General features: G+C 44.6%; 2 protein-coding genes across 2 annotated transcripts; both read right to left on the bottom strand.

The window, feature by feature from the left end:
- LOC139160365 (zinc finger protein 665-like) lies at positions 1 to 27,761 on the bottom strand. The gene is made up of 7 exons (XM_070738129.1): positions 27,693 to 27,761; positions 24,260 to 24,691; positions 22,196 to 22,310; positions 22,015 to 22,082; positions 21,194 to 21,323; positions 19,105 to 20,354; positions 1 to 694 (listed from the first exon to the last, which is right to left on the bottom strand). Exons 2-7 carry the CDS (start codon positions 24,677 to 24,679, stop codon positions 80 to 82), a joined length of 2,598 nt encoding a protein of 865 aa, XP_070594230.1. The 5' UTR covers positions 24,680 to 24,691; positions 27,693 to 27,761; the 3' UTR covers positions 1 to 79.
- Positions 964 to 6,831, bottom strand: LOC139160353 (zinc finger protein 24-like). Its single transcript, XM_070738122.1, has 6 exons — positions 5,431 to 6,831; positions 4,563 to 4,677; positions 4,376 to 4,443; positions 3,193 to 3,278; positions 2,683 to 2,812; positions 964 to 1,113 (listed from the first exon to the last, which is right to left on the bottom strand). Exons 1-6 carry the CDS (start codon positions 5,845 to 5,847, stop codon positions 1,051 to 1,053), a joined length of 879 nt encoding a protein of 292 aa, XP_070594223.1. The 5' UTR covers positions 5,848 to 6,831; the 3' UTR covers positions 964 to 1,050.
- Positions 27,762 to 27,909: the final 148 nt, after the last annotated feature.

Here is a 27,909-nt window from a genome sequence, read left to right as displayed (position 1 = left end):
GGAATATTTAATTAACTTTATTTAACTTCTTAACTTTAGTTCAACATTCAACATTTAGTATTTTCAACATTCCATGCATTTATGTGGCTTGTCCCGAGTGGATAATTCGATAGGATGTAAGATGACCCTTTGTTTTGAAGTTCGTTCCACACTCTATGCATTTATATGGCTTCTTCCCTGTGTGGACTCTTTGATGGCATGTAAGATCACTGCTTGTTCTGAAGTCCTTTCCACACTCCATGCATTTATATGGCTTCTCCCCTGTGTGGATCTTTCGATGGGATGTAAGTTTACCGCTTGTTCTGAAGCCCTTTCCACACTCTCTGCATTTATGTGGTTTCTCCCCTGTGTGGATCCTTTGATGGGATGTAAGATCACTGCTTATTCTGAAGTCCTTTCCACACTCCATGCATTTATATGGCTTCTCCCCTGTGTGGATCCTTTGATGGGATGTAAGATCACTGCTTATTCTGAAGTCCTTTCCACACTCCATGCATTTGTATGGCTTCTCCCCTGTGTGGATCCTTTGATGGGATATAATATCACTGCTTATTCTGAAGTCCTTTCCACACTCCATGCATTTATGTGGTTTCTCCCCTGTGTGGATCCTTTGATGGGTTGTAAGATTACTGTTTCTTTTGAAGCTCTTCCCACACTCCATGCATTTATATGGCTTCTCCTCTCTGTGGATCCTGTTATTAACCGTCTTGTTTCCATGTTCATTGCATTTATTTGATGTTTCCCCCATATGAAAATCTTTCTGTGACTCACAAGACCCATTTTCTTGAGAAAGTGTGTATATCCAATTTTTTCCTTTCTCTTTGCATAGATTGGCTCGTCCTTTGGCTTGTGATGGACAGGGTCCATTGACATTTAATATCTCTTTGAAGAGTCTTACACCTTTTCCAATATATTTTTTCCTTAGTTTTTCTTGTTGATCAATAAAGCTCTGCACCTGGTCAACAATCAAAGATGAGCTTTCCTTATTCCAGTTATTTGACAGGTTTCTCTCCTGTCTTTGGAATTCTGTTTGAATGGCAGTTTTCTTCACTATATCGCCTTGTCCAAACACCTTGATTGGTTCTCCATAGAATTTGTCATTCTCATTAGCACCTTCAAAAAGAAAGAAAAATGAAAATGAGAGAAAGGTTAGGGGAAAAGATCACTCTGTCAGAAGTCATATTAATTGCCTTCAGGTATTGTGCCACAAAACCTTGAAAAAGACATTAAGTCAAGAAAGTTAAATGACATGGAAGCATAAGGCATCTTTGGATGAAGCTGATTATCTGAGCCCTCAACAATCAGGATTCAGACCTGGCTACAGCACAGGAACTGCTTTGGTCAAACTGATGGATGATCTCTGGCAGACCCGGGATAGGTGTTTATCCTCTACCCTGGTGCTTCTTGGCCTCTCAGCGGCTTTCGACAGCAATGACCATGGTATCTTTCTGCACCGGCTGGATGGGTTGGGAGTTGGAGGCACCGTTTTATGGTAGTTGACCTCCTACCTCTCCAGTTGGTCGCAGTCAGTGATAGCAGGGGCTCAGAGGCCGACTCCTTGATCCCTCAGGGGTCTGTCCTCTCCCCCCCTGCTGTTTAATATCTACATGAAACCGCTGGGTAAGATCATCCAAGGGCACAGGGTGAGTTACCATCAGTATGCTGATGATACTCAGCTATACATTTCCACCCGTGTCCACTCAGTGAAGCTGTGGAAGTAATGTGCTGGTGTCTGGAGGCTGTTAGGGTTTGGATGAGTGTTAACAGGTTTAGATTCAACCCTGACAAATGGCTGTGGGTTCTGCCTCCTAAGGACATCTCCATCTCTCCGTCTATTACTTTGGGGGGGAACTTTTGATGCCCTCAGAGAGGGTCTTCATGGCATCGGACCAGGATATCTGCGAGACCGCCTTCTGCCGCACGAATCCCAGCGACCGGCTAGGTCCCACAGAGTTGGCCTTCTCTGGGTCCCGTCGACTAAACAATGTCGTCTGGCGGGACCCAGGGGAAGAGCCTTCTCTGTGGTGGCTCCGATCCTCTGGAACCAGCTCCCCCCAGAGATTAGGATTGCCCCCCACCTTCCTTGCCTTTTGTAAACTTCTTAAAGCCACCTCTGCCGTCAGGCATGGGGGAATTGAAACATCTCCCCCTTGCCCATGTAGTTTTTGTGTATGATTCGATTGTGTGTTGTTTTTTTATATATTGGGGTTTCTTTTTTGGACTTTTTAATCTAAAACTGTAATCTAGATTTTTAAATATTAGATTTGTTACTATGTACTGTTCTTCACCATTGTTGTGAGCCGCCCCAAGTCTGCGTAGTGGGGCGGCATATAAATCCAATAAATCTAATCTTTGATGCACAGCTAACTTCGGAGGGGCGACATATAAATCCAGTAAATAAATAAATAAATGGGCCAAATTAGTTGAAATCTGCCATTACCTCAAACTAAGAAATTACTTTGTCACTAAAATGTTTAAAAAGAAATATAAAAACCAATTGGATAGGATCTAAGCAGAATGCCACAGGCCTATTTCCTTTTTATCTTTAGTAGAAAAACAAGACTTTTACTTCTCCCTTTGAAGAGGAGATATCTATTTAGAGATGTTTTCGCAAGAACTAACTAATGACATTAACTACAAAATGTCTTCCTGAACTCTGACTGGAGACTAGGAAACCCTTACCAAGAGAGGCCACATTCTTATAATTCTCCAGCATGACTTCCCAACGCAGAGCTTTTTGGTGAGGATCCATCTGAGACCACTCCTCCTCTGAGAAATTAACAGCCACCTCCTTAAAGGACAGAAGACCCTCCTGAAAAGGGAAAAAAGTACAAAACAAACCATGGATGGACTGCAGGATCTTCCCTATTGTTTAGATATTCCCAAAGCAAACATATACAGTATGATAAGTGGTTATGCTTAGTAAGAATCAATGGTTTAGATGACAAAATGGACTGAACAAAAAGCATTTGACTAAAGAAATATTTCAGGCAAGTTTTATCAACTTGCCATTCAGGTTAAATAAGCCCAGTTTCTTTCTGCATCAATTGATCTTCCAAACATCCAGCCAACCAAACATCATCAAAACACTCTTGGATCTATTAATCCATCCACAATCAAAAGGCCCTCAGTGTCTTGAGAGAATCAACTGGCAGGTAGGTCTTGGAAAACCCACTGATAAGTGATACTAACCTTTTAAATTGTTTTAAATTGTCTTTTGAACTGTTTTTAGATGTTGATTTCTGTTGAAAGCTGCCCAGAGTCCCCAGGGAGTTGGGCTGCATATATAAATTAAATTAATAAATTAAATTAATAAATAATAAAGCCAACCAGAGCCTTCTGCACTTCGCAAGGTGCATATGAGTTACTCAGGAGAAGAGGGGGAGCCTCTTCTTAGTGCTAGGGCCCGCTGGGCTGTTAGAAGGCAGGAGTGGCTATGCAAGAGGAGGTCTCTTCATGAATAGAGCTATAGGCTAATTGGCCATGCCCTTAGACTATTTAAGGCTTAGTCACATGACACTTCAGTGCAGAGGTCAGAGTCGTTCCATTCCAGATGGGTTTTGTTTGGCTCTCTCTTGGACATTCTTGTTCAGTATTAAAAATCAGCTTCCCTTATTCTGCTAATGTTCTCCAAGCTTTCTGTCAACCTTTCATAAGTTTAAGGGAAAGATATCTGATTGTACTCCGGCCAGTGGCTACGACATTAATTAGCTGCTGACTCACCTAAAATACTTATTTATGATTTCCTGTTCTTTTAAAGAAATCCAATTGCTAAGGAAGTATTAGGAGTAAATGATTCATATTCAAATCAGCTGGTGTGTTCCTATTTCTTGGTGAGTTCATCCTTGGGACAAAACACAGCTCAGCAGAATGGCTGAAAGCAGTGCTGCCAGTAGACCGGCAGCAGCACAGACAGCCACTTGGTAGCTAGCTACCAAAAGTGTCCCAGCAACAGTAGGGCCAGCAATCAGGGCAGGTGAAGGCTGGGGTGCGTTGAAAAGTTGGGCCACTATGGTTGAAGGCAAGCAGGCAGTGGGATGGAGAGGGCAAGGACAGCGGGCTCACCACCTACTGCATGTGAAAAAATAAGACATCCAGGTAAACACGATAATTAGCTAAAGAGTTTTCTTTTTTAAAATAATAGTCTTTTTAAAAAAATCCTAAATAGAATCTCCAACCAAAAGGAAAGGGCAAAATGATAGAAGACACTACATGTAGTTCTCGACTAACAACAGCTTTTAGTTTTTAGTGACTGTTCAAAGTTACAAAGCAGAGAAAGAATGACATGCCCATTTTTCACACTTGCGACTGTTCTATCCATGCTGTCTACAGAAAGGGAAAATATAAATCTAGTAAATGAACATTCTTCTCTTACCCGAGTTAGAGGTTCACTCTTGGTTTCTGCTCCCGCAAAACAAAGAGAAAAATTTCTTCTATTCTTCCCTGTGAGGGAAAGAGAATTTATAAAAGCAAAAGGTATGAGGAGGTATGCTATAGAGAAAAGGACACAGAGAAGATGAGAAATTTAGGATTTATCAGAGGGGTGGAAGGACTTTTATTACCTCCTGAGGTGTCCTGATTTGGATCTCCTTGAGAGATCTCCCTGAAAAACTGTTCTTGAGGGAGATTTGACGGATGCCTCTTTCTCTCAGAATCTCTGATCTCCATTGCGAAGGACTTGAAATAGGAGAAAAGAATCATTGGACATCACAAATCATGAAGTTATTTCTTTCCCAGTGAACACCACTACAAATCACTCAATGATGATCAATTAGGCTGAGAAGTAGGAAAGAATTCGCTGTGGAAAATCTTTTTTGTAGAATGGAAAAGGGAACTATACAAAGATTAGTGAAGCATCTCCACGTAGTATGCATGCCAAGAATGCCTGGTAAGAAGACATCAAAATTTGAATACATTGATCCAAAGGCAAAGATATAATAACTGAAAAAGGGAAGGACATGTGATTGTAGAGTTTAATATTTGTATTCAATTGTAATTTAAAACAATCTTTTATAAAATAATCCTAAGTACAGATAAATTACCAAAGATACATAAAGAAATTTCAAATACATCTTTGAATTTTAAATTTTAAAAAGGAACATTTTACCAACACTGCTGGACTTGGCAAAAAGCAAAGAAATACAGGAGTACGGTTTATATTTTACCAGAGACATTTCTTTTAGGTTTAATAGACAAAGTAAAACATTAAAAAAAATTAGTAAAAATTTTATGTGACTGCGCAGAGAAAAAGTCAATGGTTTTCTCCCCCCCTTTTATCTTCCCTTCCCTTCCTACCCTCCATTTCCTACTTTTTAATTTTTCTGTATTTTATATCTTGATGGGGTTAATAAAACTAGGAAAGGATACAAAAATGTGACTATATTGTTTATATTCAACTTTTTCTGGAATCCCAAGAGGAGGTCCTCTCACCTGCAACTCAACCTGTTCCTCCTTCTCCTCCGCCTGGCTCAGGAGGAAGCCTTCCACCAGGGCCACCGCCTGGGAGGTGGTCTCTGCTCCACACTCCCACACCCAGCTCTCCATCTGCAGGGGCAGAAGCGCCAGGAACTGCTCCAGAACAACCAGGTCCAGCATCTGTGCTTTTGTGTGCTTGTCTGGTCTCAACCATCTACTACAAAAGTAGTGGAGTCGGCTGCAAAGTCCGCGGGGACCCTCATCCTCCTGATATTGGACGCTCCTGAAATTCCAAACCTGACCTCGTGAAAGGTTGGTTCCGTCTTCCAGCATCTTCTGCCCAGTTCTTGCCGAGATCTCCCCATGGATTCCAGACTGAGCACCAGAAGGTCCTATTCCTGTTCCCCCATTTGCTAAAGGAAGGCTTGCCATTCTTTCTCTGTCCTATAACACAATTATAAATTAATGCAAGGAAAATTGTGCATCTCCAAAAGCTTTTGTCATTTCTTGGAAGAAATATCCATCTGGTTTATTTGCAATAAATAAATGGAGGCTGGGGGCTGATTGGAAAAATTGTTGAAGCAATTCTGAAGAAGTGCTAGCAGAAAATGTGATTAGTTTGGAGAAATGGTAAATATTACCTCTGACTGGCCCTGCCTCTCGAGTCAAAGTTGACCAGCAGGAAATGGGGATTTTGCAGTAACCTTCCTCTGGAGTGCGGTGGGAATGAAGATCTTACAGTATCCTTCCCTTGCCATACCCACCAAGCCACGCCCATTAAGCCACACCATACCCACCAAGTCACGACCACAGAACCAGTAGTAAATATTGTTGAATCCCACCACTGAAGCAGAACCACCAATCCCATGTGATTCTGGGACAGTTGACAAAACGGAGTTTAGTGGGTAGATTTTATACCTTCTGGATTCTAATGGGGTCGTGTAGGGGTTATGGTTGACTCTATAGACCAAAAGGGAAATTGCAAATCCTGTTTGTCTGAATTAAATTTGTCAACCTTTGGCTTAATTGTATTGCTTATCTGAGGTTTCTGCCTCACCCAGTCTTTCTGAAAGGATTACCAAATCTGCATTTCTAAAAGCTGGCCTTCTCAGTTTCCGCTTGTGGCAGGGAGACTGAGGTTGGTTTCTGTCTCCCTAAAGAGCATGTTTCCCCATTTCTCCCTAAGGGGAAATATAATATTCTGTTTCTTTTTAATATCCCCCCCCAAAAAATTTCATTCTTTGGGGTGGGGTAGGGTTCCCACATATTCATAGAAATGTTCACTTAGCCATGAGACTATCTAAAATCTTCTTAGCCAAAGAAATAATGTTCTCAAAAGAAGATGAAAAACGTACTTCACAACAGTTGTATATCCTGCCAATTAGGGTTATGAGTTTGCATAATAGTTTGAAACAAATCAGCCAACTCAGTCGGTTTAACCGACAATGGCCCATAATGCTGCTTCCAATTAAGCAAATCAGTTGTTGAAAAGGGGACATACTGAAAGCACGGTCTATATTCCAAATCCCCAGTCTGAGCATTCACTACTTGCTGATCCATTTGACGCAACGGAGCCATAACATCTCTCTGCGTCTCCTCTAGTTTTGCCGCTTCCTCCCTGGCTGCCTCAGCCCTCGCAGTCACAGCCCTTGTTTGTATTCGATCAATCGCTCCAGCGCCCCTCTCACGACCTGCTCCATATGCCATTCCTTCACCACCCCCTTCCCTTTTGGCGGGCCCCTCAGCCTCTCCTTCCTCATCATCTGATAGTGCAGCAGCCGCTGCCATCTGTGCATTATCTACCGGGGGTGACACTTGTGCGTATGGCGGGGGCCTGATTATTTCCTCCTCAGCCTGTCCCAACACCTTCTTCTTAAAGTCTGACACCTTCGGTTCTTGCCTTTTCACGATTCCCTTCGCAGTTCCTCCTTTACTCAGCGTATTCTTAGCCTTTTCCTTCCGTGGTCTAGCCACACACAAACGTACCATTTCAGCCTGACATTGCAAAAGCTCCCCGGGCTTTTCTGCCACCGCATTTTCCCATGCCTCTATATATTGCAACTGATTGGGGTACTGCTCCTCATTTACAACTATCTTTCCCCACACATCATCTATAATTTGGTCTTTAAACGTTCCCTCCGGTGGCCACCCCACCCCCAAATGAGGCCATTGTTGTTGGCATAAAAAGCGCACCCTCTCCTTAGTTGCCCTAGGACGGGGGGGCTTGTAATCACTATGATTAAAATACGTATCAAAACCCTTCAGCATGCACTCCAGTGGGGTACTGGGAACGCTTCCTCCACCACCCATTCTACCCTTACCACACTACCTCCGGCCCACAGTGCTGGACTTTCCAACAGTCACTGAAGGGAACCGCGAAGGTTTAACCACCCACACAGCCTACACGGACTTCGTTAGGACAACTGTCCCGAGTCCAGGGGGGTGATCAGACCCCCTCTTCGATCTTCAAATGAGACCGGTACCACTTGATTTTACGAATACTCGCCTGCAGACGTCTTCCCTCACCTTCCTGGCCAGGATACCAGTCCGTTCAGACCTCCTTTCCTTCCCTCAAGGGATCTTGGGCTCACCGTCAGCTCCGTCGGTCCCAGCGGGGTGTCACTGCAGTCTCCCGGAGGCTTCCTCCCCCGTGGCGCCTGGAGAATATTCAGCAGTGGCCTCCGGATGGGCCCGAGGGGTCAGGCTACCCTCAGCGAAATATCGCCTCGCTTACTGTCCCATCTGGGGTGCCAGAAAATGTTGTAGAATTGACGAGACAGAAGCCAGCACTTTAGATGAAGGAAAGGTTTATTGCGCAGGTTCAAGCACAAGATAACAAAATAAATGGCCTGAACCCCGAATGGGTGTCAGAATCTTTCTTATATACCCTTGGAATACACAGTAGCTTGGGGGAGCATAGGTTGCCATATATGGTTATAACAGTTTGTGGAAAATAACAGTTTTCAATATATATCATCAGTTGGCATGTGTACATGGGAACATCCTGTTTCGTCCAACATAAAAAGAGGATCTAAAACTCGTACAATGGCATATTTCCAGTAAGCAAGCCCCCTACACATTTTCCTTACTTCCTTATCGTAGCTGCAGCTGCTGATTATACAGAAAGCAATAATAGCCAAGGTTATAGTGACCTGAGCCGAAAGCCTTGGGCCTTCATCCAAGTTAACTTTGGTTCACCCAGCCACCTTATTCCCCCCTTTGCGACTCTTCTTCCTCAGCAAGGAGAGTCGCATACTCAGTTTCCGCAGTTTCCGCATCCAATGCAGCATATTCAGCTTCAGTATGATTTTTAGCAAATTCCCACATAGCCATTACCTGAGCAGTAGCTTTACGCTCAGCCAGCAATGATAAGCTATTGGATATAGTCTTAATGAAGACAGATAAGATACAAGGTAAAAGTACACAGCCCGCAGCAATTAACCCAATAAATGCCACTATCGCCTGTAATCCAGGCAACTTAGGAAACCAAGTACCGAACATATCTTTCAAATTAATGCCCTTCCATACCTGGTCTGGATTATGGGTCAATTGTCGTATCTCCTTAGTGAGCTGCTTAATTACCTGTCCAGTATCATCTATCTGTAAGCAGCAATTGGAAAGATTAAACTTCCCACAAACTCCTCCCTCCTTCGCCAGGAGGTAATCCAATGCCAATCTATTTTGATACACAGCAGTCCGAAGCTTGGTAGAGGTTTCCGATAGATAATTCAAAGCAAAATCTACCCTCCTTCCAGACAAGTCAAGGACTGCCTGTAGCCTAATGATCCTATTTAACATATAAACCGGTGTCCGGTATCCCCAGGACCCATCCTCCGCCCACGTAGCCTTCCCATATGTACACACAATCCTTTCTGAGCTCCAAACCTCACTTTCCTCATATTCAGCCAAGGTCTTACATGGGAACCCAGAAAAGGTATTATCCTGGTTGTCCGTGTTCTCTATATCTCGCCGTCTTCTATCGCGTGGGCCAATGGGTTCATATAGGGGGACACCTAACATTTGGCGAGTCGCTATCGGCAATAAGAAGAATGAAGGTTTAATCCAGCCTAGCACACAGGAGCCAGACCAATTACTAGGTAGGGCTTCATAGGCTATCTTGCCACATATCCAATACATATTCTGAGGAGCTACCCATTCCTCTCCCTGACCTACAGACCCAAGGTATTTAAGATTTGTAGTATCAAATTTCACAGGTTCAGTAGCATTCCCCGGGGAAATCCACTTTTCATAAGCTAAATCCCAAAATCCCAAACAAATCAAGTGTCCAACATTCACATTACCCATTCTCATAAAGCAATTTCTACCCACTAAGTTAGTGGTTAAAGTCCACATGGTTCCTGACACTCTTCCTTTTAGTTATGTTGCCAGTAGCAGACAGATTATTAAAAACAAGGGGCTCTGCCTCCAAAGCCTCCCATGGCCATGGTTCCCCCATATTCGTCCCTCCACACACAAAACAATTTCTAACAGTCAGTGTCTTTGCTACTTTCTCAGCCATTTCAACAAACAAATTTTTGGCTGTGTCACTAATTGGCAGGGGTTTTTCCAATTTCCTAAGGGAATCATAAACGGACCACCCCAAGGGTCGCAACCACCCTCCACATTTTAACCGAGAGATAGGTAATAGGATCCCTTCCTAGCCCATTTATGCCAAAGGCAAACGTAGTGCCTGATGGAATAGAACGATCAACCTCTATCTGCACAATGTTTCCAAAAACTCTCCTAAAAGATATTATATATTTACACCCTTTCTAGATCTTCCTCACCAGACCTCCAGTATAAGCACACACACAGTTATGAATACATACATGATTAGCATCAGCAAAGCATAAGAGCAAGATTAACATAAGTACCCCAAAACCCCTGAACCTTTTCATCCCATCTTCTCCCGTGCGTCGAAAACCAGCTTCCCGTGTGGTTTAGCAGGGGGCTTCTTCACCACTGTGCGATGCAGACCTATTGCCGGTAAGGCCCCTGCAGAGTGGTCTCCCTTTAACACGCAGCCTTTTCTCGATAGCCCAGTTATATTGGTACACAACACATATGCTAAAAGCAAAGCTTGTAGCAATTAATATACCCAAAGCAAAGTAGAAGAGGATATAATCTGAAATCACTTTCGTTTAAATTTCAATTTCATTGGATGAGCAGTTGGCTGCACGCTCCATTCCTCATCTGCTGCTTTCGTCACTCGAGTCCAATGTATCCAAAATTTGGACTCGGCTATCTTAATAGCAAGGGGAGATGTCATAATTACGACATACGGACCCTTCCATCTCCCTTCTGATGGTTCCTGTTTCCAATGTTTCACCCACACCCTATCCCCTGGCTGAAAAGGACGGCACTTGGTTACAAGTCTTGGGGGGGATTGTTCCAATACATAATTTCGGAGTTTTTCTACATGTTTCTCCAATTCCTGTACCATTTCCATATTCCATACTCCCCCCTTATGTCCCAATTCAGGCCATCCAGCCAGATCTCTCCTCTGAAGTGTTGGAGGGCGCCCAAACATCAGCTCATAAGGTGAAAGTCGGTGCTGCCTTCTTGGAGCACTCCTTATAGCATAAAGGGCCAATGGTAGAGCGTCCGGCCACTTCAAATGGGATTCCGTGCAAATTGTGCCTTTTTCCGGAACACCCTATAACCACACCCCAACAACAATACAAGTAAAGCATTAGTGTTGTCCCAACATGATTCCTCTGATTGTCCTGTAACCAGCACATCATCTACGTATTGCAATATTGTATCCCCTTGCTGTCTAGGTACATAATATACCAAATCCTTAGCCAAAGCTGTCCCAAACAACGTCGGTGAATTTTTAAAACCTTGAGGTAAACGAGTCCATGCATACTAACTCTTTGCCCCTGTCGTCGGATTCTCCCACTCAAAAACAAACAGCGGCTGGCTAATTGGATGTATTGGGATCGTAAAAAATGCATCCTTCAAATCTATCACAGAAAACCACTTTGCCCTTGGTGGAATCAAACTCAACAGTGTATAAGGGTTAGGCACTGCCGGGTGAATGGTAACTGTCATACTATTTACCACCCTCAAATCCTGCACAGGCCTATAAGATCCATCTGGTTTCCGTATGGGTAAGATCGGGGTGTTCCACAAGGATTGAATAGGGACTAAAATCCCAGCCTTTAAATACTTTTGGATACAATCATAAATTGCTACTATTGCTTCCCTAGAACAAGGGCGCTGCCTAATATTCACAGGAGCGGCAAGCGGTTTCACTTCCACTATAATGGGGGGGGTGATGCGAGGCAAAGCCGGGGGGGTTATCTTCAGCCCACAGACCAGGCACCGCAAACCCCCTCCACTTTTCTGACACCGCTTGCTCCACTTCCTTATTCACCATCAATCTCCACATTGTCTCAGGGCGATGACTAAGCGTTAAAGATTGCCTTCCCTCATTAAACGAAATAGTGGCTCCTAATTTATTCAATAAATCCCTGCCTAGCAATGGCACAGGGCATTCCGGAATATACACAAACTCATGTCTGAGCTCAGAACCATTAAATTCACAGGTGACTGGGTTCAAAATTTGTCTCCCAACTACCCGTCCAGACACCCCCTGAACTTGTATTTCATGGGGTCCGGGAGGGGCAATCTGCTTATTCACCACTGACCGACCAGCCCCCGTATCCACCAAAAATGTAGTCTGATGACCCCCGATATTCATTGTAACCATAGGCTCAGGGGGAGTCTGCTCTAAGCCAGGTCCCCTTCACGCAGTCCATCCAGTACCTGCCAAGCCAATTCCTTCAACCTGAGCGGCATTCTCTGGGGCTACTCCGGCTAATCCTGTGGCTCCCCCACCTATGGGATTTCCTTGTGCATTTCCTCCTCTATAGGGGAACCGAGGGGGGCCCCCGCGGCCCATTCCTTGCCCTCGCCCCCCAAAAGGTCGTCCGAATGGCCGTCTCCACTCACTTTGTCCCCACCGTGCCCCCTGTGGGCATTCCCATTTCCAATGTCCTTCCAACTTGCATATCGCACATTGATTCGGTCCCAAACCTACCCTGCCTTGAAAACCAGCTCTGCCCTGAAACCCAGTCCTTCCTGGAAACCCTGCCCTTCCTTGTAACGCCACCGCCAACAACTCAGCCTTCTTATGCATCCGCACATCCTTTTCCTTCTTCTCCACCTTATCCCTATTCACAAACACCTTACGTGCCACTTCTAACAACTCTGTAGTATTCTTTCCCAAAGCTCCTTCTAACTTTTGCAGCTTCTTCCTTATATCTTCATAGCTCTGAGCTATAAACCGCTCATTCTCCCTTTCTCCATTTCTCCCTTTCCTCCGGGGTCAATAACGTACTTCACAACAGTTGTATATCCTGCCAATTAGGGTTATGAGTTTGCATAATAGTTTGAAACAAATCAGCCAACTCAGTCGGTTTAACCGACAATGGCCCATAATGCTGCTTCCAATTAAGCAAATCAGTTGTTGAAAAGGGGACATACTGAAAGCACGGTCTATATTCCAAATCCCCAGTCTGAGCATTCACTACTTGCTGATCCATTTGACGCAACGGAGCCATAACATCTCTCTGCGTCTCCTCTAGTTTTGCCGCTTCCTCCCTGGCTGCCTCAGCCCTCGCAGTCACAGCCCTTGTTTGTATTCGATCAATCGCTCCAGCGCCCCTCTCACGACCTGCTCCATATGCCATTCCTTCACCACCCCCTTCCCTTTTGGCGGGCCCCTCAGCCTCTCCTTCCTCATCATCTGATAGTGCAGCAGCCGCTGCCATCTGTGCATTATCTACCGGGGGTGACACTTGTGCGTATGGCGGGGGCCTGATTATTTCCTCCTCAGCCTGTCCCAACACCTTCTTCTTAAAGTCTGACACCTTCGGTTCTTGCCTTTTCACGATTCCCTTCGCAGTTCCTCCTTTACTCAGCGTATTCTTAGCCTTTTCCTTCCGTGGTCTAGCCACACACAAACGTACCATTTCAGCCTGACATTGCAAAAGCTCCCCGGGCTTTTCTGCCACCGCATTTTCCCATGCCTCTATATATTGCAACTGATTGGGGTACTGCTCCTCATTTACAACTATCTTTCCCCACACATCATCTATAATTTGGTCTTTAAACGTTCCCTCCGGTGGCCACCCCACCCCCAAATGAGGCCATTGTTGTTGGCATAAAAAGCGCACCCTCTCCTTAGTTGCCCTAGGACGGGGGGGCTTGTAATCACTATGATTAAAATACGTATCAAAACCCTTCAGCATGCACTCCAGTGGGGTACTGGGAACGCTTCCTCCACCACCCATTCTACCCTTACCACACTACCTCCGGCCCACAGTGCTGGACTTTCCAACAGTCACTGAAGGGAACCGCGAAGGTTTAACCACCCACACAGCCTACACGGACTTCGTTAGGACAACTGTCCCGAGTCCAGGGGGGTGATCAGACCCCCTCTTCGATCTTCAAATGAGACCGGTACCACTTGATTTTACGAATACTCGCCTGCAGACGTCTTCCCTCACCTTCCTGGCCAGGATACCAGTCCGTTCAGACCTCCTTTCCTTCCCTCAAGGGATCTTGGGCTCACCGTCAGCTCCGTCGGTCCCAGCGGGGTGTCACTGCAGTCTCCCGGAGGCTTCCTCCCCCGTGGCGCCTGGAGAATATTCAGCAGTGGCCTCCGGATGGGCCCGAGGGGTCAGGCTACCCTCAGCGAAATATCGCCTCGCTTACTGTCCCATCTGGGGTGCCAGAAAATGTTGTAGAATTGACGAGACAGAAGCCAGCACTTTAGATGAAGGAAAGGTTTATTGCGCAGGTTCAAGCACAAGATAACAAAATAAATGGCCTGAACCCCGAATGGGTGTCAGAATCTTTCTTATATACCCTTGGAATACACAGTAGCTTGGGGGAGCATAGGTTGCCATATATGGTTATAACAGTTTGTGGAAAATAACAGTTTTCAATATATATCATCAGTTGGCATGTGTACATGGGAACATCCTGTTTCGTCCAACATAAAAAGAGGATCTAAAACTCGTACAATGGCATATTTCCAGTAAGCAAGCCCCCTACACATTTTCCTTACTTCCTTATCGTAGCTGCAGCTGCTGATTATACAGAAAGCAATAATAGCCAAGGTTATAGTGACCTGAGCCGAAAGCCTTGGGCCTTCATCCAAGTTAACTTTGGTTCACCCAGCCACCTTATTATAGATTCCTCAGAGAGGGTGGCATACAAATCCAATTAATAAAATAAATAAAATAAAAAATTATCTTTAAATATTTTAGCCATCCTTTCTGGTGGCATGTGCCATCTATGAAACATTTTATACATAATTAGTTTGTATGCTGTTGCCATTGAAATTTAATCCCCCCCCCCCCAAAAACTGTTGCCACTTATCCATGTTTTCTCTGAGCCTGGTACCGATGAAAAATAAAGAGCCACACACGCTGATTCAAACTTTTATTATAAGCAAAATCTATTGGTAAAGCAAAGCATGCAATTTCACTGTTTAGTTCTGAGGAATGTTACTCTGGCAGCTTCTCTCTAATGAGCTGCTGCTAAGAAAATACTGCTAATCTGTGAAAGTTCTCTGACATCTTGGAATATACTTACTGTGCAGCAAAAAGGTGCAACGCATAACACAGGCTTGAAGGGGAAGGACTGGAACCCAGAAAGTCCCCTAAGATCCGATTCTCCAGCATCCAATATGAGGAATGTTGTCTGCCACACCCACTTTCCCTTTGAAAGTCGCTTATATACTGGCAAGGCCTGGCCAAGTGTCCCATTAATTATTGACAGAACCCTTTTTAGGTATTCATGCCTGGACCATGTTCTCCTGACCTTTGCATCTAACATGGGGGGGGGGCTGCTCTACAAATTCCCCCTCATCCTCTGACTCCCTCAATACCATAACTGGGCATCCTACAGTCTCTGGTGGTTCCCCAGTCTGTAACTCCCTTCACTTTCACTGTCAGAATCAGATGGCAAGAACACTGGCCTGCAATGCCAGTACTCATCTGTCTCCTGATCCTCAAAATCCATGACCAGCTGAACTGGGTGTGGACCACTCACTACACTATCCCACACCGCAGGGCCCTTCCCCCGGATCCGACGCAGGGGATGAGGTCGGAACGGAAACTATAAATAAAAAGCATAAAGCAAATCAGGAGCTTGCATCCACCCAAGAGCAATTGTGCGGTCCACCCTCTTTAAACTCCACAATGTACTGGATCCTACCCTTGATCTGTCAGGAATCTTGAATGTTGGCAATCTCCAACTTGGGCAGATAATCTTGGACACGGGGGGGGGGGGGGGGCTGGAACAAGAGGCCAAAGCAGACAGGCAGGACTTATTGGAACAAGGAGGGACTGATGAAACACTGGATGCAGATGGAGATAAATCACCTGATTGATGACCTTTTCCACTGTAAATCAATACTTCAAATATTAAGAGCAATAACAACCCCTTAAACTAATCAATACAACTATACCCTCACACATACCAATCAAAACATTATTCGGCCAGGACAAGAAGTTAACTCTCATGGCACCCAGGCCTACCAGCAGAGCCAGATCATCAAGGCTTTTTGGAAGGCCAGTAGAGTGGGAGCAGTACGGACCTTGGGGGGTAGTTGGGTCCAATGAGTTGGGGTTTCCTTCGTGGGCACACCAACCGGCACTGCTTAGTCAACGGGATCCGGAAAGGTATGCGGCAAGAGATGGTCGTGTAAATGTTGGTGACCTGTGGGTTAGATTACAGAATGTCGAGGTCCTCTCCATCTCCGTTACTATTGCAAGCCAAGAGTTCTGTAAATTCCTCCCCTACCTCCCTCTGGGAGCCTGGCTGGAGTTTCTTAAGCTAATTACTGTAGTGGCAGGAGGTTTTTTTTTTTTTAAGTAACTGCAGTCTGAGAGTTCTGTAAATTCTGAAGCTAGTTGGGGGAAAGATCAAAAGCAACATGAGAAAATATTATTTCACTGAAAGAGTAGTAGATCCTTGGAACAAACTTCCAGCAGATGTGGTGGGTAAATCCACAGTAACTGAATTTAAACATGCCTGGGATAAACATATATCCATTGTAAGATAAAATACAGGAAATAGTATAAGGGCAGACTAGATGGACCATGAGGTCTTTTTCTGCCGTCAGTCTTGTATGTTTCTACGTTTCTATTACCACCTCATCCCTTCTGGACAATTGTCAGAAGACATTTGAGCTGATGAGCAGCAAGTGGATATTTTTAAAACTGCAAACTGAGAGCCTGTTTGGAGGCACTTTAGTTCCTCCTTCAGCTGCACCGGAATCAGCTTTATCGGTGCTGGAAAGAACAGATCAGCTGCAGGAAGTAAGTCAGATTTTTATTCATTTAAAAAGCCATTTGATTCAATTAATGAATTCGATTTTATAAATTTTTTGAGGTTCAAATGTAATAGGCAGGCTCCATTAGGTTCGTACCTCGAGGAATACCTGTATTTCTATTTTTCCAGTTTCACCCATCCTGTTCCTTTAATAAAGCATCCAGATCTACCCACATGGTCTGCTTTATTGGAGGATAGTTGGTTTTAGCTGCATGTCAAGCTCCACACAGAGTAATGTGTAACGAGGACAGAACGGACCTTATGATTCTAGGAAAAGTTCATCTTTGAAAGTGATGTAGGCATGATTCAGAATTTAGGATTTCTCCTACACTCACTGTGTGGTCCTGCTCATCACTTTTTAGGAAATATTAATAATAATAATAATAATAATAATAATAATAATAATAATAATAATAATATATTAGATTTGTGTGCCGCCCCTCTCCGAAGACTCGGGTCGGCTCACAACTCACAAAATGATTCTTAATAGAGGTTAACTTGCACAAAGGTAAACAGGAAATCCATCAGAAGCAATTCCTCTGCGTTTAGGGAGTTAGATGCAACAAACCTGGGAGACACATAAAACTACACAGCAGGACAAAAAAAAAATAGGCAGGAAGACCAAGCTGCAAAAGTTTTTAAATTTTGTTTGAAACCCGAGTAAACTTTTCAATATAACTGCAACTTTCAACTACTAAATTTGTTTTTTTATTATTTAAAGTACACTCCACTCATGGACTATCTTATAATCAGCTTGTTTGTCTTACCCACTTTCTATCTTGTCTTCCCTCGCATCTCCTTTTATTCAGCCATGCTACAAATAATCCCAGCGACCGATTAGGTCCCACAGAGTTGGCTTTCTCCGGGTCCCGTCGACTAAACAATGTCGTCTGGCGGGTCCCAGGGGAAGAGCCTTCTCTGTGGCAGCCCCGACTCTCTGGAACCAGCTCCCCCCGGAGATTAGAACTGCCCCCGCCCTCCTTGTCTTCCGTAAACTCCTTAAACCTCACCTCTGCCGTCAGGCATGGGGGAATTGAGGCATTCCCCCCTCCCCCGGACCTATACAATTTATGTATGGTATGTCTGTGTGTATGTCTGGTGTAATAATGGGGCTTTTTAATTTTTTAAATTTATTAGATTTGTTGTGAAGTGTTTTATTATATGTTGTGAGCCACTCTGAGTCTACGGAGAGGGGCGGCATACAAATCTAGTAAGTAAGTAAGTAAGTAAGTAAGTAAGTAAGTAAGTAAGTAAGTAAGTAAGTAAGTAAGTAAGTAAGTAAGCAAGTAAGCAAGTAAGCAAGTAAGCAAGTAAATAAATAAATAAACAAACAAACAAACAAATAACCACCACCCCTGATGATAGTTCTGGCTTATCACAGGTCTTATCCGTCCTACCTTACAATACCTTTGAGAGGCAAGAAAGCACCGGGACCAGCATGAGCAATCATAACAGGATTATTCAATCCACAGATCATGAACAAACAGAGAAAAATGTTCCAAACACAAGACCTAAAGATTTCAATGGTTTGAAGCAGAGGTCTTCAAACATGGCAACTTTAAGACTTGTGGACTTCAACTCCCAGCATTCTCCAGCCAGCCATGCTGGCTGGAGAATCCTGGGAGATGAAGTCCACAAGTCTTAAAGTTGCAAAGTTTGGGGACCCCTGGTTTGAAGAGATTCCTCTGGATATGCAGGTACATACATACAAGGGGGGGGGGGGAAGAGTTTTAGCTACAATTAGTGAAAGAAAGAATGCAGATGGAAAGAATAAAGGGATTAAGAAAGAACTGAGTTAACTTCTCTGCTCTTTTTAGTCTCTTTATTGTTCAGCTTGACCCAGAACTAATATTGACTAGTGAGCTGCAAAACAACATGAGTCTCTTACACCTTGAAATAAGCCCCCTCCAAATCCTTTCACAAATCTTGTTTTTATACACTTTTAAAGCAACCAAAGAGTTTAACACATGAGTATAATACATGACTAGAACAAACCCATACAATTGATATTGAATTAAGGTAAAGGAGAGATAATTGTTAATTGCTAATTGTTTCTAGCTCTGGGAGGGGTGTGTGATCATATCTGTTTCAAACCCGAAGAGCCAGCACTGTCCAAAGATATCTCTGTGGTCATATGGCCAGCATGACTAAATGCCTAATGCTGTTACTTTCCCACCAAAGGTGGTCCCTGTTTTTCTCCTTGTATTTGTACATGCTTTCCAAATGCTAGGTAGACAGAAGCTGGACAAGTAAATACAGTATTTAATTAACTTTACTTAACTTCATTTCTCATCCAAATGTATCTTTGTTTTGGGCATTCTCCAATCGATGACTCATGTTATGGGAAATAAGACTATGGAGTGTGCTGAAGTACTTCCCACACTCTATGCAATTATATGCCTTCTCCACTGTGTGGATCCTTTGATGGGATGTAAGATTACTGCTTATTGAGAAGCTCTTTCCACACTCCATGCATTTATATGGTTTCTCCCCTCTGTGGATCCTTTGATGGCGTGTAAGATGACCATTTTGCCTGAAGCCCTTTCCACACTCCATGCATTTATATGGCTTCTCCCCTCTGTGGATCCTTTGATGGCATGTAAGATTACTGCTTATTGAGAAGCTCTTTCCACACTCCATGCATTTATATGGTTTCTCCGCTGTGTGGATCCTGTGATGGGATGCAAATTCATTGCTTGTTCTGAAGTTCTTTCCACACTCCATGCATTTATATGGCTTCTCCCCTGTGTGGATCCTTTGATGGCATGTAAGTTCATTGCCTCTTCTGAAATTCTTTCCACACTCCATGCATTTATATGGTTTCTCCCCTGTGTGGATCCTTTGATGGCATGTAAGTTCATTGCTTGTTCTGAAACTCTTTCCACACTCCATGCATTTATATGCCTTCACCCCTGTGTGGATCCTTTGATGGGATGTAAGATCATTCCTTCTCCTGAAGTCATTTCCACACTCCATGCATTTATATGGCTTCTCCACTGTATGGATCCTTTGATGGGATGTAAGTTCAAAGCTTGTTCTGAAGTTCTTTCCACACTCCATGCATTTATATGGCTTCTCCTCTGTGTGGATCCTTTGATGGCGTAAAAGTTTAGAGCTTGTTCTGAAGTTCTTTCCACATTCCATGCATTTATATGGCTTCTCCTCTGTATGGATCCTGTTATTAACAGTCTTATTTCCATGGTGATTGCATTTATTTGACATCTCTCCCATGTGAAAGCCTTTCTGTGACTCAAGGGACTCATTTTCTTGAGAAAGTTTGAATATGCAATTGTTCCCATTGTCTTTGCATAGATTGGCTCTGGCTTGTGATGGACCTGGTGGATTGACATCAAATGTGTCTTCGACGAGTCTTACATCTTTCCCAATATATTTCATCCTTAGTTTTCCTTGTTGATCTATAAAATCCTGCACCTGGACAACAATCAAAGATGAGCTTTCCTTATTCCAGTTATTAGAGAGATTTCTCTGCTGCCTTTGGGATTCTGTTTGAATTGCATCCATTATGTCTCCTTGTCCAAACACTTTGATTGGTTCTCCAGAGAATTTATTGTCATTCTCATTATCACCTTCAACGGGAAAGAAAAATGAAAGAGAGATGTAAGTAATACAATCTTAAATTCACTTTGTCTTTTAATTTATCATGCATGGGACTGAATCCAGTAATGTAATTGTTCAAACGATGCAAGCCTGCATCTTTCTACTACGTAACTCAAACGTGACAGTGACATTAGTGGGGAAAAGTTTCTTGCTTCTTGTGCATAACAAAAGAAGTGTATTTGGAGACTAGAAGAAAGTTTGTTCACTGATAAAGAAGAATATTTGTAGCTCAGGGTTGACATTCAGAGTCGTTGGTATTCTTTGAGCTTGGTGATTTTCTTGCAAACAATTTCATTATTGAAAGTAGTTAGGGCAGTGAAACGTTTATAAAAGAGAGAGATTAGGGGAAAATATCACTCTGTCAGGAGTCATATTAATTGCCTTCTTAATTGTGCCAAATTCTATATATACTGCATTTTTGTATCCTTATAATGGCATGGTATAGAAATAATAATATCTCTATTGATGAGACGTAAAACCTTGAAAAGGACATTAAGTCAAAAAACCTGAACAATATGGAAGCATATGGGCCAAAATAATTCAAATCTGTGTGATGAAGTTTGCCATTATCTCAAACCAAGGTCACTGAAATGTTTAAATAGAAACATAAAAACAAAATGGATATGATATATCTATGCAGAATGCTCCAGACCTATTTCCTACTTAGGAGCCATAGAAAATCAGAACTTTTCCTTTTATCTCTGAAGAGGGGGTATCTATTTAGAGATGTTTTCATAAGAACTGACTAATGACATTAACTACAAAATGTCTTCCTTAACTCTCTGGCTGGAGAATAGAAAACCCTTACCAAGAGAGGCCACATTCTTATAATTTTCCAGCATGACATCCCGATGCAGAGCTTTTTGGTGAGGATCCAGCTGAGACCACTCCTCCTCTGAGAAATAAACAGCCACCTCCTCAAAGGGCAGAAGACCCTCCTGAAAAAGGAAAAATAGTACAATACAGGCTGAGGAGGGACTGCAGGATCTTTCCTATTGTTTAGAAATTCCCAAAGCAAACATATACACTAAGAAAAGTGGCTATGCTTAGTAAGAATCAATGCATGGTTCAGGTGACAAAACGGCCAGCACAAAAAGCATTTTAATAAATAAATAAATATTTTAGACAGGCTTTATCAACTTGAATGATTCTATAGGATGTTTAGTTCCATTTATGTTAAATAAGCCCAGTTTCCCAACCACCAGCCATCCAACCATCATCAAAACACTCTTACTTCTGGATCTATTAATCCAATCAAAAGGTCCTCAATGTCTTGAGAGAATCAATGGGAAGGCGGGCCTTGGAAAACCCACTGATGAGTGATACTAACCCTTCAGAAATATCTCTGTAAGCAAAGTAATTCTTTGTAGTGTTTTATGAAATGATTTATGTTGTCCTAAAAAGAATCTCCAACCAAAAGCAGAGGGCAAAATGGTAGAAGACACCACATGTGGTTCTCGACTAATAACGGTTTTTAGTTGTTAGTGCCTGTTCAAAGTTATACAGCAGCAAAAAAATGACATGCCCATTTTTCACACTTATGACTGTAATACCTGTGTTATCTACATCCTCAGATTTCCTGTCGGAAATGGAAAATATAAATCTAGTAAATGAATGTTCTTCTCTTACCTGAGTTAGAGGTTCAATCTTGGTTTCTGTTTCCCCAAAGCAAAGAGACAACTTTCTTCGATTCTTCCCTGTGAGGGAGACAGAATTTCCAAAAGCATGATCAGTAAAATGGGAGAAAAAAGGACACAGAGAAGATGAGAAATTTAGAAATTCTCAAAGGAGTGGAAGGACCTTATATTACCTCCTGAGGTGTCCTGATTTGGATCTCGCTGAGAGATCTCCCTGAAAAACTGTTCTTGAGGGAGGCTTGATGGATGCCTCTTTTTCTCAGGATCTCTGAGCTCCTTTGGGAAAGACTTGAAATAGGAGAAAATAATAAATAAACATCACAAATCATAAAGTGGTTTCTTTTCCAGTGAACATCATTGCAAATCACTCGGTGTTGATCAATTAGGCTGGGAAGTAAGAAAGAAATTGCTATGCAAAATCTTTCTTCTACAGTGAATACAAGAACTATACAAAGTTTAGTGAAGTATAACCACATACTATAGTATGAATGTCAGGAAAGTCTGGTAGGAAGACATCAAAATTTGATTACATTGATCCAAAGCAAAGATTTTGTGTATAATATAATGCCTGAACAAGGAGAAGACATGTTGTTGAAGAGTTTAAAATTTATATTAAATTATAATGTAAAATGAATAGAGTAGTCCCTCACCTATCGCTGGTGTTACGTTCCAGACCTGGCCGCGATAGGTGAAATCCGCGATGGGGAATTTATCGACTGATAGTACTTATTTAAGTATTTATATTGTAATTGTTTGGTAAGTTTTCATTGTTTTAAGTGTTTATAAACCTTTCCCACACAGTATTTATTTTAGATACAGTATTTAAATACAGTATTTACAATTTTAGATTTTATTTTTTTTTAAAAAACCTGCCGATCGAGTTCGGCGGGCTGTTTAAATCTGCCGATCGACTTCCTCAGAAACCCGCGATGAAGTGAAGCAGCAGTAGGTGAAGCGCAGTATAGCGAGGGACTACTGTATTTTATAAAATGATGTATCCTTCTACTAAACATTGATAAATTACCAAAGAATAAAGAATATTCATAATAATATTCTTTATTCATAATATTCATAATAAAGAAATTTCAAACACGTTTGAAATTTAAATGTAAAAAAGGAACTTTTTACCAACTCTGCTGGACTTTTGACAAAGCAAAGAAATACAAGGGTCAGATTTATATATTAATGCAGGAGATTCCCAAAATGGGAATGAAAATCAAACCATTTTTTTTTAGGTTTAATACACAAAGAGATTGAAAAACAATCTTGAATTTTGCTGTTGTATATGTTGAGAGCAGCAAGAGCACTCTATGTATAAATTCTGAAGGATACTTTAATTGCCACAATGGAAATGTTGAGAAAACCGATGGAATTAGCAGAGATGGCAAAATCAAGTGCTTTAGTTAAATACCTCCGGAACAGCCTTCTACCGCACGAATTCCAGTGGCCAATAAGGTCCCACAGAGTTGGCCTTCTCCGGGTCCCGTCAACCAAACAATATCGTTTGGTGGGCCCCAGGGGAAGAGCCTTCTCTGTGGCGGCCCCGGCCCTCTGGAATCAACTCCCCCCGGAGATTAGAACGGCCCCCACCCTCCTTGTCTTTCACAAGTTACTCAAGACCTACCTCTATCGCCAGGCATTTCCCCCAGGCTTTTTATATTTCATGTTTGATGTGTATGTGCTGTATGGTTTTTAATTATTGGGGGTTTTATATATTTTTATTATTAGATTTGTCCCATTGTTATACTGTTTTTATTACTGTTGTGAGCCGCCCCGAGTCTTCGGAGAGGGGCGGCATACTAATCTAATAAATAATAATAATAATAATAATAATTATTATTATTATTATTATTATTATTAAAGAAAAGACCACACCCAATTTTCTTTCTACTTTGGAACCACTGCTCAGAATTATTCTTGAGATGTAAAAAAATGAAACCTTGATTGAGTTTTGCTCATTACATAAGTTTTCTGTTAAAGAGTATGCTGGTATATATTGAGTATGTAAAAGAAAAACATTGAGCCTGTACTGTTACCATTTTATCTGACTAGGTTAAAAAAAGGTCAATGATATACTTTCTCCCCCCACCCCACCTTCATCTATACTTCTTTACCTTCCCTTCCTTTCTTAACAATCTTGATAAGCTTAATAAAACTATGAAAAGGATACAAAAATGTGAATATATTGTTTATTATCTTTTAACTTTTTCTGGAGTCTCAAGAGGAAGTCTTCTCACCTGCAACTCAACCTGCTCCTCTTCCTCCTCCACCGCTTGACTCAGGAGGAAGCCTTCCACCAGGGCCACCGCCTGGGAGCTGGTCTCTGCTCCACACTCCCGCACCCAGCTCTCCATCTGCAGGGGCAAAAGCGCCAGGAACTGCTCCAGAACAACCAGGTCCAGCATCTGCGCTTTTGTGTGCTTGTCCGGTCTCAACCATCCACTACAAAAGTAGTGGAGTCGGCTGCAAAGTCCTCGGGGACCCTCATCCTCCTGATATTGGACGCTCCTGAAATTCCAAGCCTGACCTCGTGAATGGATGGTTCCGTCTTCCAGCATCTTCTGCCCAGTTCTTGCCGAGATCTCACTGTGAATTCCAGAATGAGCACCGGAAGGGCCTTTTCCAGTTCCCTCACTTGCTAAAGGAAGGCTTGCCATTCTTTCTCTGTCCTATGACATAATTATAAATTAATGCAAGGAAAATTGTGCATCTCCAAAAGCTTTTTTCATTTCTTAGGAGAAATATCCATTTCATTTCCAATGAAGGAGGAAGGCGGTGGAAATAAAATGGAGGCTGGAGGCTGATTGGAAAGGGAAAATAAAATCCCTTTATTGTTGAAGCACAACAGAGGTGGGATTCAGCAGGTTCTCCCCAGTTCTGGAGAATCGGTAGCTGAAAATTTGAGTAGTTCGGAGAACCAGTAAATACCACCACTCACCGGCTCCACCTCCATCTCTTCTCTGCCTCCCGAGTCTCAGCTAATCAGGAGGAAATGGGGTGTGCCACGAGACATGGTCAGGTGTGCCGCGAAGCTCAGCTTCCGAGACTGGAAGCTGAGCGTCCTTCATCCTGCCTTCTTTGTGGCTTCTTTTTCATACCTTCCTCCTTTGTGCCTTCATTTTCGCGCCTTCCTTCTTTGCAGCAGGTGAGCTTGGGGCCCGGCGGGAGAGCCCCTGGCAGCAGCGGCATCGGGCAATAGCTGGGGGGGCGGTTGCTGCAAGCAGGAGCTCCAGGGCATAGGTCCTGCAGCGCCCCGCCCCGCTGGAGCTTCCCTGGCGGGGACGGCGACAATTAACCTTTGGGGCCTGGTGGGAGGGCACCGGCAGCGGGAGGGCTCCGGCAGCAGCGGCAGCGGGTAATAGTCGGGGGACGGTGGGTGCAAGCAGGAGCTCCAGGGCATAGGCACCGACAGTGGCGGCTGGACGTGTTACTGGACGTTGTACATGCTGGCGCTGCGGGGCTGGCACTGGCCTGCTGCCTGGGCTGGGACGGAGGTGCCAGCCACACGCCCATGCCCAGCGCAACGTCAGCATGTACCACGTCCAGCAACACGTCCAGCCGCTGCCGTCTGGGCTCCAGCTCGCAGTCGACCGCTCTGCCGCCACCCCTGGCTACTGCCCGATGCTGCTGTTGCTGGCATGGTGTATCAGAGAGAAAGAGAGAGAGAGATACCGTGTTTCCCCGATAGTAAGACCCCCCCGATTGTAAGACATATGGGGGGTTTCAGGGGGGTCGGCTTATATAAGCCATACCCCGAAAGTAAGACATATGTCTTACTTTCGGGGAAACACGGTATAAACGGTATTGCGGGGGGGGGGGCGATGACATTGCTTCCAAGCTCCCCGCGCGCCCCTCGCCTTCGCTCGCCGCGGCGCCACCGCCTCTTCCCCTGCCGAGGCTCAGCTGCAAGCGGCCAGCGAGGCCGATCGGCTCCGAGGCGAGCGGCCGGAGCTGCGCCCACCTTCGCCCGCCTCCTTTCCGCTCGCCTCGGAGCCGAGCGGCCTCGCTGGCCGCTTGCAGCTGAGCTTCGGCAGGGGAAGAGGCGGTGGCGCCACGGCGAGCGAAGGCGAGGGGCGCGCAGGGAGCTGCCGGAAAGGAGGCTGGTGAAGGAGGGCGCAGCTCCGGCCGCTCGCCTCGGAGCCAATCGGCCTCGCTGGCCGCTTCCCATGCCAAGGCTCAGCTGCAAGCGGCCAGCGAGGCCGAGCGGCTCCGAGGCGAGTGGCCGGAGCTGCGCCCTCCTTCACCAGCCTCCTTTCCGGCAGCTCCCTGCGCGCCCCTCGCCTTCGCTCGCAGCGGCGCCACCGCCTCTTCCCCTGCCGAGGCTCAGCTGCAAGCGGCCAGCGAGGCCGCTCGGCTCCGAGGCGAGCGGCCGGAGCTGCGCCCTCCTTCGCCCGCCTCCTTTCCGCTCGCCTCGGAGCTGCTTGCAGCTGAGCCTCGGCAGGGGAAGAGGCGGGTGGCGCCGCGGCGAGCGAAGGCGAGGGGCGCGCAGGGAACTGCCGGAAAGGAGGCGGGCGAAGGAGGGCACAGCGGCGGCCGCTCACCCTTTTTGACTGCCCATCCACCCCTTGACCTGCCTTTAGCCAGCCAGCCGAGCGTCCGTGTCGCCGCGGAGTTGGCCTCCCCTGCCGAGAAACATTGCCGGGAGCGGCGAGGGGATGCTCCCCGCAACCCGCCGAACGTCGAGGTCGGCGCCCGCCTCCTTTCCGGCAGCTCCCCGCGCCCGAAGACGAGCCGGCCCCGGTGCCCGGGACAATGTAAGACATACCCCCAAAGTAAGACACAGTGGGGCTTTTGGGGGTAAAAAGATAGTAAGACACTGCCTTACTATCGGGGAAACACGGTAGCAAGAGAGAGAGAAAGCAAGAGAGAGAAAGAGACAGAGAAAGAGAGAAAGCAAGAGAGAAAGAAAGAAAGAGAGAAAGCGAGAAAGAAAGAGAGAAAGCAAGAGAGAGAGAGAGACAGAGAGAGAAAGAAAGAGGTAGAAAGAGACAGAGAAAGAGAGCAAGAGAGAAAGGGAAAGAAAGCGAGAAAGAAAGAAAGAAAGAAAGAAAGAAAGAAAGAAAGATAGCAAGAGAGACAGAGAAAGAAAGAGCAAGAGAGAGAGAGTGGGGAAGGAGGGAGAGGGAAAGACACAGAGGGAGAGAAGGAGGGAGAGAGAAAGAGAGCAAAAAAGAGAGGACGGAAGGGAGAAAGAAAGAGGGATGGAGAGAGAGGGGAAAAGAAAGCGGAAGGAAGAGAGAGAAAGAGGGAGGGAGAGAGAAATCGAGCGAAAGGGAGGAAGAGAGATTTTTTTGTCCAAACTTTTTTTAGCCAACCCATCCTCAATACTCCCCAGGATTTTGTAAATGTGAATAATTTGCCGCGGCTCAAAACAGGTTGGAAACACTGTTCTAGGGTCCCCACGACCACCACCACCTTCATTTCTGAGGGTCTCCATTTATTCCCGAGGGAAGCGTGCGGGGTCTCTGCTTCCCACCCTGCCTGTTAAACTCAAGGAAAATGGGCGGCTAGGCGGGAGGGGAACGTGGGCTCTGGGGGTGGGTCTCCCACTCCTAAAACTCAACAAGATGAACCTGGATGATCCTTGTGAGTGAGAACCCTCCGCCTCCCTTTCTATGGGAAGAACGTCCACCCACCCGCACACAGAAACCCACACACAAACACACCTACTTTCCCCACTTCTGGACTTTGCAGACCTTGCGGAAGCCTTTCTAATTTCCTGCAGAGCTCAAAGGGTTAAATGAGGGAGAGCGAGTCCAGCAGCCTAGAAAGGCAAAAATTGAATGATATCATTTCCTTCCCAACTTGTAAGAGGCGCTCAAAGCTGATGTCCCCCCCCCCCCCCGTGGATTTTCTGTGCACGGAAGATTCTCTCCCTCTTCCTGTT

This window comes from Erythrolamprus reginae, chromosome 2, assembly GCF_031021105.1.
Source record: "Erythrolamprus reginae isolate rEryReg1 chromosome 2, rEryReg1.hap1, whole genome shotgun sequence".
NCBI classification, from domain to species: Eukaryota; Metazoa; Chordata; class Lepidosauria; order Squamata; family Dipsadidae; genus Erythrolamprus; species Erythrolamprus reginae.
The sequence above is the reverse complement of the archived record's forward strand: the minus strand, read 5'-3'. Positions and strand labels throughout refer to the sequence as shown.

Coding starts and splice junctions, on each gene's coding strand:
- LOC139160353 (XM_070738122.1), bottom strand. CDS start 5,847: ATGGCAAGCCTTCCTTTAGCAAATGGGGGAACAGGAATAGGACCTTCT. Junction 4,444..4,562: donor AAATCAGGACACCTCAGGAG/GTAATAAAAGTC, acceptor TTTCCCTCACAG/GGAAGAATAGAAGAAATTTT. Junction 1,114..2,682: donor TAAGAATGTGGCCTCTCTTG/GTAAGGGTTTCC, acceptor TTCTTTTTGAAG/GTGCTAATGAGAATGACAAA.
- LOC139160365 (XM_070738129.1), bottom strand. CDS start 24,679: ATGGCAAGCCTTCCTTTAGCAAGTGAGGGAACTGGAAAAGGCCCTTCC. Junction 22,311..24,259: donor AGGAGCAGGTTGAGTTGCAG/GTGAGAAGACTT, acceptor TCCTATTTCAAG/TCTTTCCCAAAGGAGCTCAG. Junction 695..19,104: donor ATAGTCTTATTTCCCATAAC/ATGAGTCATCGA, acceptor ACGGTTAATAAC/AGGATCCACAGAGAGGAGAA.